At 34.8% G+C, this 12160-nt stretch overlaps 1 protein-coding gene across 1 annotated transcript in view; it reads right to left on the bottom strand.

Annotated features, from left to right (window-relative positions):
- The window catches only part of LOC148945047 (choline/ethanolamine kinase), a 99246-nt gene that overhangs the window by 3745 nt on the left and 83341 nt on the right, over positions 1-12160 (bottom strand). Inside the window, exon 7 of the mRNA XM_089099355.1 lies at positions 6754-6963. Within this exon, the coding sequence (XP_088955481.1) occupies positions 6754-6963 (210 nt within the window). The remainder of the gene's footprint in view (positions 1-6753; positions 6964-12160) is intronic.

The following is a 12160-nucleotide window of genomic DNA, read 5'->3' as shown; positions in this document are numbered from 1 at the left end:
TATAATTTTGCTGTATTTCTGTGCTAAGAGATGAGTCACTTTTTTTAACTTCAAAATATCGTACGATCATTTCTCTGTATAGCTATGAGTCAGTCAACGTTTAGTGTTCCTTTCAGGTGTTTCCTGGCCATAGTCCAGATTGGTGATAAGGACTTCAAAAAATTACCATTAGAACAGAAAAACCCAGGAGTTTAGCGACCGCGAATTCTAAAACAATAATCTTACAATGGAGAAAAACTTGGCGGGGTAATTCCAGAGCGGACAAGTGGCGTATTTTAGCAAGTGGCATATTTTGGCAACTGGTGAATCGTACCCTACATTCTTAAAAACAATGCGTCATGTCCTTTTTTTACAGCTACGATATATCAAAAGACGTAAAGTGGCGTGTTTTGGTAACAAGCAATTCATATCCTACATTCGTAAAATCAGTATGCTCTATTATTTTTATTTTTGTTCCCAGAATTCTTTAAAGCCCTCTTCAGAGGCGTAGCTCCAGCATTTTTATCGGGGGGGGGGGTCAAGTCAATGGGAATGGAATATCCTTTAGGGGAAAGCAGTGGCGGTTCTGACCATGTCAAACTGCTTATACTTACAGTAAGTATTAAGTATTATTATATAAATATTACAGTAAGTAACTAACTTACTGCCAACTAGGACCTCTTCTTTATTTTAATAAAAATAAAATTTTTAAACTACAAAATGATTAGAAATTTTATAGTATTTATTTTAAATTTGCACCCCTAAAATTTCTGTGCCCGGGGCGAGTACGCCCTCAACCCCCTCTTCTCTAAAACCACCTATGGGGAAAAGGGAGTTAGAAAACACAAGCCTAAAGGTGTTTTAAAGATGTCTGAAAATTCTGATGTTTCTGTTTTGAATTTTCTCCCATCAGTCTAAGGGAAAATCAACTCTCTTTGTTGAAAGGGGCCATCGCAAGTATGAGCCAAAGCTGAAGCTGGACCATTAATTGGATCAAGTTTGTTAATTAATTTGGTCAACGTTGAGCTGCTTTCACTGTTAAGATTGTCTTCACTTCCTCTTATTGTGTTACTATGAGAAGACGTAGATTGGAATCAAAGCCCTTTTCAATACCTTTTTCTTTTTATTCTTATTCTACTTACCGTTGGTTTATAAAGTTAGTTCTGAGCCAAAGAAAGAAATTAAGGAGTTGTGCCCTTTATTGGTTTTATTAAGCTGTTAGAACCAATTAAAATTGATACAAATTATATTTTTAATAAAGTTATAAAACACATCAAAGTTGAGAGCTGGACAAAGCTGGTTTTTATGGAACTGGTTAAGGAACCGAAAGTTTGGCCATCTTACACCGCCGAGCCTAAGGACGTGCTTATTCTGAATTAATAATTTAAATAATACGTTGCAGCCAAGCTGTCCCGATCCTGGGACCACACACGCACTCTTCCATCTGATAGGGGGGAATTAGCAAGAGGTTAAAGACTAAAGATAGTCCGTTCCATCCCTAATTTTTCAATAGGACATTTTTCTTGAAGCGATAACAAAGAAAATCTACTATTTAGCAAAGAGATTACTCAATTAAATTAAAAAACATTACAGAATACATAAATAAACAATACACACAAATCCAACAAACATAAATTAAGTAGTGGAGTCAGCTTTCACCAAGGCTGTCAGCAATGAGTTCGTGCAGACGACAGTACTGTACCGTATACGCTTTCGGGTGGGTGATGTTGAGTTTAATAAACTTGGATTCTTTGCCGTTAATATTAAAGTGGATATCCCCCTTCCACTTCCTTCAACTCCGGCGCGTCCATCATAGGAGACGGACCATTCCAAATGCCCCGTGCATCACGTCATTCAGCTGCATGTGATTTGAAAATGACGTCTTCGCAAATCAAAAAGTACACCATTTAAATTACAATTGTTGAAACCTTACTCAGGATAAGTTCAACCCCCTTCATCGAACAACAAGAAAAAATTACTTTTTTTACATGGATAGCAGTGATATGTCCTCTTATTTTTCTTCGTCGCTATTGAGGCACTGGAACATCATAGAGAGCTGTTAATGTAACTCACAAAAATAAATCTTATATCTTATCGTTTTGTTATGTGCCTATATTCGATAAGATCGTCATAAAGTGCTGCATGGTACACTAAAAGCGGAATTTGGGTGACATTTTTGGAATGGAAAGGCTGGGCTGGACACATGGATATCATAGAGAGCTAATTATGCGCTCATTTATAAACTGAATTTTATATTTAATTGCTCTATATAAATTCGACTTTATAAGGCAATCATTAAGTGACCCATGGCACCCAAAAAGTCACTTTGAGTTGTCTTTTGGGTTATTCATTTTTTTTTTTTTTTTTTTTTTTTTTTTTAATAACAAAAAAGATGTCCATTGAAAAAATTCGGCGGACAGATTTCCCACCACACCTGGAAAATTCTCCTCTATGGAAAATCTCCCAGGAAATTTTCCTTACACTTAAAATAATGACATTATTTTTAATTTAAAGTCTTCGAAAAAAAATGTTTGATTAAGAATATCCAGAAAATCTAAACGATTCTTGGCAGCATTGTGGTAGAAACCTAATATTAATTAAAACTTACCAGGGATGAAAATCGGATGGGAAAAATTCACACCTAGAGTTTGAAAATTATCTCCACTCTTGTATTTTTATTTAAAAAAACGAAATCTAGAATAATAGCACTAGAATTTTTTTCTGTAGATCAGGGTATGGGGCAGAAGGGGGGGGGGCTGAATATTTTTTTTATGTCTAAAATTCCCTTAACCAAGGTTGGTCTCCTAGTGCTGCATACTAAAGCTGATAACAATAGATAAAGATTATGGATTGGTACCGCTTATTTGTGAGCATAAAATTTCTAAATTGTGAGAAAAACATACATATATCGTTTGGATTCGCTTTATCCTACTTGCAGCAGACATTTCGTACAGCATGCTAGTGCAAAAATAAATGTCACACATGTAACGCCGGCGTTACGTGAAATACGACTAATAACAGTAATAATCTTCAGCACATTTATGTCAACTCTTTTTTCGGAGCTAGTCAAAAGAAATATTTAGGAAAGCAAAAATAACAAGAAGTTAACACGGTATTGTACGGAGGCAATTCTACATTTATGGGTTAGTATATGAATCCAAAACGCAATTAATAGGACGTTATCACCGCTCACTAGGCGTTTCAATTACAAATAAGAGAATAAGGAGCTATATTGGAGTTTTGATTCAAATATTGGAAGTAAAAAAATTAAACAATTAAATGATTCCTGGAGCTGATCCCTCCCCCTTACTAGCTTCTATGGCTAAGCTACAACCGATTTGACCTATCTAGCTATAGTACGAATATTATTATAAATAGTACTAAGTCTCATTTTCTTTTTCGATGATTTCTTTTCATGTTTTTCAATGAAAAAATTCTGGTTTTCAATGATTCCATGTCTGCCCTATTTGCAGATGTAGAGGGTGCATTCATATCTATTTTTGAAAGTTTTAAAACAAGAAAATCTTATATTCAACTGATAGATTTTAGAAAGCAAAAGACCCTTACCATTTTGGAAACAATTTGACTTGAGCAAACGTGGCGAAACAGGAAGTATAATACATTTTCGCAATTTTGCCATTAACGAGGATCACCTATTTACTTGATGATAAGGCTCTGAAGGCGGAATATTTGTTTAAATATTAATGTAGAACACATTACGAAGCGTAACCCCTGTTTTTTGCGTTTTTATTTTATTTTACCCCTGTTTCACATTAGGAAGCACAAACCCGGTTTTTTGCGTTTTTTTTACATAGGTGGATTAATTCCAAAAAAAATATCTGCTCAAAGTAAAGAACGAAGTTGAAACTTAAAACGAGCAACAATTTTTAAGTTACTTAATTTTTTTTCTCCAAATTACTATGGGGGGGGGGGAGCAACTGTCCTTTCCTTACCACCACCACCCCCCCCCCCCTCAGGACACCACTGTCCCTCTTTATACGGGGAAAGGGGTCTTTGCTTTAAGTTTTTCTCAATGAAAATTGAAAAAAAAACGGTATTTTTCTATACGAGGGACGAGGCAATTTTTTTTTAATGAAAATACCAAAAAAAATTTTTAATTCAGCTAATTTTTTCCCCTACCCACACCCCTGAACAGATGAATTTGTTAGAATTTTTACATAAGTGGTGGATCCTGATTCATACTCATATATTATGCTTCTTTGTAGATCTATCCCACTAGGAAATTCCAAAAGCGTGAGCACTAATTAACTGTTCGACAAAGCGCAGAAGTCAATATGCGCAACAGATAAGGTTCGACTTCGTAGAATTCATCTAAAAGCCTGTAATTAATATAATCTAGTCACGTCCATTAGCCCAAAAAAGTTCACCAACTTCATAATTCTAGTACCTGCTTTTCAAAAGAAACGCGTAAAAATTTAAGATAAATCCACATGTTCGCTGGGGACACACCTCCAAACAGAGCTGCCAAATTTTATTTTCAACTTTATTCTCAGTAGCGAAAATAGAAAAGGGCTCCTTTCAAATTTATAATAGTAATTATGTTCGGAGGATTAATGATATCTTTTGGGAAAGGTTTTGCAGATTTAGAGCATATATTGCAAATGTATTGCGGCCATTTCTGCAAATATTGTAGTAGCGCCCCAGCCAAGGCCGTACCCGGGATTTTTTTCGGAGGGGGTTTTACTCAGATTTTTTTTCGAGGGGGGGGGGGTTTACACAATAAAACTCAAAAAACGTATACAATATTTGTTTATATCCATTTTTGTTACGTTTTTACGAACCAAACAAACACTTCGGGGGGGGGGGTTGATAACCATCAAAATTAATGTAACAAACGTCGTATCAACGTAATAACGTAATACCGTAATAACGTAAGGTTATCAACGTAATAAACGTCGGTTAATCTGGCTTGGCCCAGCTGGAAAAAAGCCAAAGTTTAGACAATGGCTGGTAAAAAGATTTCTTGACTCATTCATGGTTGCTTATTTTTCTATTTTATTCCTTTAATGATAGCCTACTGTTTTATTTCCTTTAATGATAGCCTAACTTTTATTAAATCTTTTTTCATGTAGCTGGTTTCTTCGAGACAAGTTAGTGTTTATCGAACGTTTTTAACCACACTGCACGCCACCCTTCTGCTGGGTCTCAGTGACTATTGAATGATGGATGACAACTTTTTTCTCTCTTTATCTTTTTCTTTAAAGTTTTTTTCAAAGCTATGTAGCATTATCTTTCTTCTCTACCCCTCTCTCTCTTACCCCTCGTCGATTTCCCATCTCCTGCTTGTCCCCCAGAAATATTTAGTACAAAAGGGCTTCCCTGAACTTTATTTTCAAATATTTTGCAACTGCTCCGAATGAGGTTATATCCGCTATCTCTGGTGTAGTCTTATTTGACTATAGGGCTACTGAAATACACTTTTACAATTTTTTCATGTAGCTGGTTTCTTCGAGACAAGTTAGTGTTTATCGAACGTTTTTAACCACACTGCACGTCACCCTTCTGCTGGGTCTCAGTGACTATTGAATGATGGATGACAACTTTTTTCTCCCTTTATCTTTTTCTTTAAAGTTTTTTTCAAAACTATGTAGCATTATCTTTCTTCTCTACCCCTCTCTCTCTTACCCCTTGTTGATTTCCCATCTCCTGCTTGTCCCCCAAAAATATTTAGTACAAAAGGGCTTCCCTGAACTTTATTTTCAAATATTTTGCAACTGCTCCGAATGAGGTTATATCCGCTATTTCTGGTGTAGTCTTATTTGACTATAGGGCTACTGAAATACACTTTTACAATATAGTAATAAAAAACCTTGACTTATTAAGGGTCTTTCGGAGCAGGAACATTTGTAGGACTTTATTTCAGTGGAGAACGAACAAGTTTGAAAAAAAAAAACAAGACACCAAAACAGGCAAAGTATACGGAAAATTTAAGAAACTATAGAAAAAAGCGTATAACAGTCCTTGCATTTCAGGCAGACTCAGGGCAGGCCCCCACAGTGAGGCAGGCTCCCGTCTGTTTCTGATTCCCACTCCTTTCTTCCCTACTAAGAATAACCGTTAATTGGACCGTTAATAACCGTTAATAACCGTTAATTTCAGGCAGACTCCGGGCAGGCCCCCACAGTGCAGGCTCCCGTCTGTTTCTGATTCCCACTCCTTTCTTCCCTACTAAGAATAACCGTTAATTGGAACAACATCTGATAAGAATCAGGGCTAATAGATAGGCTACACAATATGCCTGGTGTTAATTTTGTAATGTAGTTTCATTCGTGGGTTACATGACGTGTTGAATTCCATGGGTATGACGTGGGTATCCAATTCGTTGGTAACGTGTTGAATTCCCGATTTTCTTTCGAAATATGCTATAAAATATTCTGCAAAAGAGTATAGAAACTGTACAGTTAGCCATATTCTAATTTTACTTTTGGCAAAATCTAGGGGGAAGGGGCATTTTTTATTTGTGTAAATGAAAATAACAAGAAGTGTATTTTTCAGTACCTTTTCAATATGAAGTATTTATTAACCCCTCAATACCCCCCCCTCCCACTGGCATTCAGGCCATATTCAACTTTTCAAAACTGAAGTGTAAGTTGATTTTTTTCAAATTTGTTAATACTCTTATCTTGCCACCTTGTTTCATCTTAAAACCGCAGTTGGAATTGTTAAATATCCAATAAAACCACCAATTAATTTTGCTGATTAATACACAAACACAACCAAAGTTAGCACAATAAAAAAAAATGATTATCCTACCCAATATCCAAAGGGTATTTTTGAGGATGAACTGATAACACCCCAAAGACCCCAGAAAAAATGTGAGCCAAGCATGAAGGTCTCAATTTCCTTGAGGAGAAAATTTTCAGATAGAGTGACGGCAAGCTTTCCATTTTGCTTGAATATTTCCTCGTCATTTAGTCCCATCTCTTCTTTAAAAGTCTGGATGTAACTTCGCAAAAAATGAAGCTAAAAAAAGAAGCACGCTTATAATCTGAAACATATCCAGGAGGGGGGGGGGTACCTGGTATGAGTCACCTCCAGGATTTTTGTCTGACTCGTATGAAAGTAGCAAAAATACATTTAAATTGATTTTTTTGCTTTTTGTAAAGTTTTTACCCCCTCCCCTCGAAAAAAAAATCCTGGATACGACCCTGATTATATTTTTTTTATTATTATAAGTATATTCTAATACACTAATACTATATGCTAATAAACTATACTAATTCTAATATACTAAGATAAGGGGTGGAGACTCCTTTTCCTTGAGATAGGTCCAACAAAACCTCCCTTGAAAAAAGGTGGGCAAAGTTTTCCCACTTGTATCCCCCCCTCCTAATATAGACATGTGTGCACCTATTCCTCAGGACATGAAGAGAAAATTTAACCTTCGCAAAAATTACCGACTTATATTTCATGTTAACGTCGGTGCTATATAGAATGGTAATTTTAGGGAAGATTTCAGAGAATCCTTTTAAAGTTATTTGGGGAAACCTGGAAAATTTGGGAGTATTATTATTTAATTATTACAACAAATGCATTACAATAAATTACATCCTACAATAAAGACGGAGTTCAAATATATAAAAAAACATGCACAGATTCAACAAAAATAATGCAAACATATTCAGCACACAAAACAACAAAAACGAAACACGCTAATCACGACTGAAAAAATTAGACAAAGGATTATTGGCACTCAAACAATTAACTGATTTCGAAGTAGGGTACTTCAACAGTTAGTTTGTTAAATTTAAGAGATTTTACACAGAATATTAAATTTATATTAAATTTAATTAATATTAAGTTTATATTTAGCTTTTATATTACACAGAATATTAAGTTTAAGAATATTAACAAAAGAAATTTTACACGACAGATATATGCAACGTTCAATTTTTTACAATTTTTTTTCGAAAGAAACTAGCGAACCCCCCCCCCCAAAAAAAAAAACAAATACTGCCGGTACGCAATGAGAACTATACGATGTGCAAAGGTCCATGGGCGTAAGGAGGGGGGGGCCGCTGCCCCCCCAGACCATCAAATTTACATTAGATATGGCTAAAAAAGCAGATGGTTTGGAAAAAGCAGTTGATAAAACTCCGTCACACTACCGACTGCCCCCCCCCTAGACAATATGCTGCCTAATGCTGCCTACGCCCATGCAAAGGTCATTTTGGTTAAATCGGTTACGGTTTGGAAGAATTTTTGGTACTTGTTAATTATTCAGAACACACTCAGGAATTTTGATCTGAATGTAAGACCTGAGAAAACCGGTTTCATAACCACAAAGACAAGTGACGGGTATTTGGACAGCGTGAAGTTGGAAAACAATTCTTGCTTCATAATATGCAGAATAACTGTAGCTAGCGCATATTACATGCAGACCCACTATACTTTAGCCACCCCCCCCCTAATGTGCAAATATACAGCCCAAATTAAATAAGTCCAATGCATTCTGTCAAACTAAATAAGTCTTGTGGCTATAAATATGAAACCGGTTTTTTAAAAATCTACAGATCAAAATTCTTGAGTGTGTTCTGAATAATTAAAAAGTACCAAATTTTTAGTAAGAAATTCTAAGTTTTTTTAATTGTTAAACTCAATAATTAATATTTAGAAAACAGAGAAGAACGAAAAAAAAGAATCGGAGCCAATTAATGTTCTTCCAGCTAGGTAGCCATGAACTATCCGAACAGAGTTAAATCTGAAGTAGGTCTGATCTGAAGTAAACATAAAATTCACACTTAGCGCCACAGTAGAGAGAATATACAGTATCGACACATGCTATACTCTCCAAAAAAAAAAAAAGTGAAACACATTTAAAACCACACAAGATTCATACTCCGCCTTCCCGCATGCGCGATTCTGATGTACACATCACGGTATGTCTATGAAAAAACCTGTTATTTGCTAGGCAGCAACTGAACTAAGCTTGTGACGTATTTGCTCGGTCCCTATACGCATGGTATGAAATGTGTATCCTATTTGGAAAAAGAAGACGCTACAGTATACGGTGCTTAGAACCAACAAATATGTTTTAGCTGGTTATTCAATAAAATAAACAAAGATTACAGGAAAGATGTGCTCTACTAACCAAGAGAGCATCAGAAATCTCAAAGATACTATATGAAAAACAGGTTTCCGCTGCCTAGTAAGCTATTTTTAATAAAGGGATCATATTAAATATTTAGGTACTGGTGCATTATGCGGGCACCGCGAAGAAATCAAGTTTGGTTAATGCTAATGAAATAAAATAAGATTAATACATAAGAGATTATAAACGGAATCGGGCTATATATCTCTACATTAGGGGGGGGGGGGTAAAAAATACCCTATATTATATGCATAACCTAACCTAACTTAGGTAACTTTCTTCCTCCTAAACCTCAAAACCAATCGTTTAAATATTGAGAAATCACGCTTTGCCATCAATTTATCTAGAAAATCACCCGTTGTCTGCTAATGAAATAGCAGTTTGACGGGTTTCGTGACTGGTTTCTTTGATACAGTATACAGCGATGCCCGCATAATGAACCAGTACCAATATTTATATTATATAAATAAATATTCATATTAATAATAAAGAGATTTTATTTTAATATATGGTGACAATAGTCCAACGCCTCAGTGGAACCACTGCCAACGAGAAATGAGTGAACTCAAATATTTAACATAATTTGACAATCATAATTATACTAAGTTGTCCTCATTGAAAAAAAAAATCATATATTTACTCATTGGCGTCAACTTATGAAAATTTAGGGGATGGGTGAGAGGCAAAATGTGTTTTTCAATGTCAAGGGAGGGTGCAAATTTTAATTTTGTTCAATTTTTTTCAATGAAAAAAAAAACAGAATTTTTTTAAAATAGAATACACAAAGAAACGTATTTTCAAAATTCAGGAGAAGGGGGGCATAAAGTCTAGTGGAGGAGGTACAGACACTCCTGCCTCCAGTTGTCGTCAATAATTTTTACAATTATTTATAATGATATTATATTATAATATTTTACACTACACGCATAATTCATAATTAAATATATATCCTAATTCATTTCAATCATTTATGTATTTACAAAAATAAATACATAGCCATTTTCTTTATAAAAAAAGACGGGAAGGTGTATCTTCAAGAGAATTTCCGAAAACCCTTAAACTAGTTTTAACAATTCCTTTACTACGCACCATATAGATTTCTTCCCTTCAATTTCTGAAACTGATTCAATGTAATTTGAGGGAAGAAAAAAAAAGATAAGAAAAAGACAGCTGTTGACACAGACACAGGAAATGTTGAGTATGTTCCCAAAATTTTTTGACAATGCTCCAGGATAAGAATCAAACTTACAACTAATTTATTAATGTTATTATGACAAAAAGAGGGAGGGAGGAAATCAAACTACGATATCTAAGAAAGTTGAGCTAATTAAGAGATTTTTGAAGTTGATACAACAAAATTTTGACATATGTATATATCTTAATTTTATTACATAGCCTTAAATCAAAAATTAAAGCACTGGTAAATAAACTCCTATACAAATGATAGGACTGCAAAAACTTTTCTTCAGGTTTTGTCCTTTTGTATATAAAAAATAGGAAGGCATTTTACATAAATTAATTAAAAAAACTTTTCCCACAAAATTAGTTTTTCAAAGAAAAGTAAAGAACTCCATTTAACAAAAAATGAGCAAAAATAAAATCAAATAATCTACCAAGTGTGAAACTACCGCAAATGAGCATCCATAAATAAATGAAACCCAAAACAAGCAGAAAATACAATAATTAACCGAGTCAAACCCAAAACGAGCAGAAATTAACATAAGTTGGGCGCAAAACCCCTATGCCTTCCCAAGGCCAGAACAAAATTTACACTTTACTGAAAAAATATAAATGTTTTTACTTTTATAACTTTAATAAATCAAATAATATTAACATTTTGATTATTAAATTTCAGTATATGAATATTAAACTGACAATGCACATTCATTTGTATTTTTTCAGTAAAGTGCAAATTTTGTTCTGGTCTTGGGAAGGCATAGGGGTTTTGCGCCCAACTTATACTGATTTTGTGGGAAAAGTTTTTTTAATTAGTTTCTGTTCGTTTTATATTGACATAGTCTTTTCAAGAAAAAAGAAAATAATATTTTAAATCTTTTCGTTTTTTAAGACTTTATAGTTTGGCCTGCTTTTTGTATGCTGGAGAAAAATTTTCAGCAATTTTTGACAACATACACCCTTTTAAAAATATGGGAAAAATGGTTCTGTTAAATTTATTTTCTTACTTCCTCTTGTTCACCTGAAACGGAAAACTTGATACGATTCGCAAACAAATTTGTTTACTTTCTTTGATACCTTGGATGGACTTACGCTATTTTGATTTGGTTAAATTTTAAAAACAGAAGTAGCCCCGAAACTTTGAACATAATACCCTCAGTCGTTCTTGCGATACTGCTGAGATGCCTTATTGGGAATTAGCATTATCGCAGTGCATTTTGATTTAATCTTAAGGCAACATTTAGTTTTTAAACATAATGGGCAATTGCGATGGTGGGAGTGGAAGGGGGGTTAGTTGCCCTCCAATCACTTTCGACTATTATAAAGGTCACAAGTCCTTTATACTTTCAATCGAATAAGCCCTTTCAAGGTTCCTACGACCACTCCTTCAATGCGAAGTGCCCTTGTCTAAACAACAACAACAACCAAAAAATAATACATCAAACCCATATTGATCTTTACTATAAAAATGTCAAGCCTTCAAATCACTTTCGGCTATTAAAAAGGGCACTAGGCCTTTCAATTTCCAATCGAATGAGCCCTTTTGGAAAAGACAACGCTTTCTATTAGCACCTTATATGCCCCCAGGGCATAAATTACAACCCTTACCTTAAGGTCTGTTAGGGTGGTTGTCATAAGACCGAATTTCCAGAACTTTCAACTACGTTAAACAACATGGCTATCTCAAACTTTTGATTGGATGTGTTTGGGGAAATGGTGGGCGTGAGAGGGGCGGTAGTCACTCTCCAATCACTTCCAACTATTAAAATTGGCCCTAGCCCTGTCAATTTCCAATCAAATGAGCCCTTTTGAAGTTTCTACGACAAAACTTTCAATAAAAATCTTATATGCCCCCAGGGCGTAACTTAAAACCCTTGCCCTGAGTGCTTGGGG

Source organism: Artemia sp. Qi Xiang Cuo, chromosome 13 (genome assembly GCF_049724085.1).
Source record: "Artemia sp. Qi Xiang Cuo chromosome 13, ASM4972408v1, whole genome shotgun sequence".
In the NCBI taxonomy this organism is placed as follows: Eukaryota; Metazoa; Arthropoda; class Branchiopoda; order Anostraca; family Artemiidae; genus Artemia; species Artemia sp. Qi Xiang Cuo.
The sequence above is the reverse complement of the archived record's forward strand: the minus strand, read 5'-3'. Positions and strand labels throughout refer to the sequence as shown.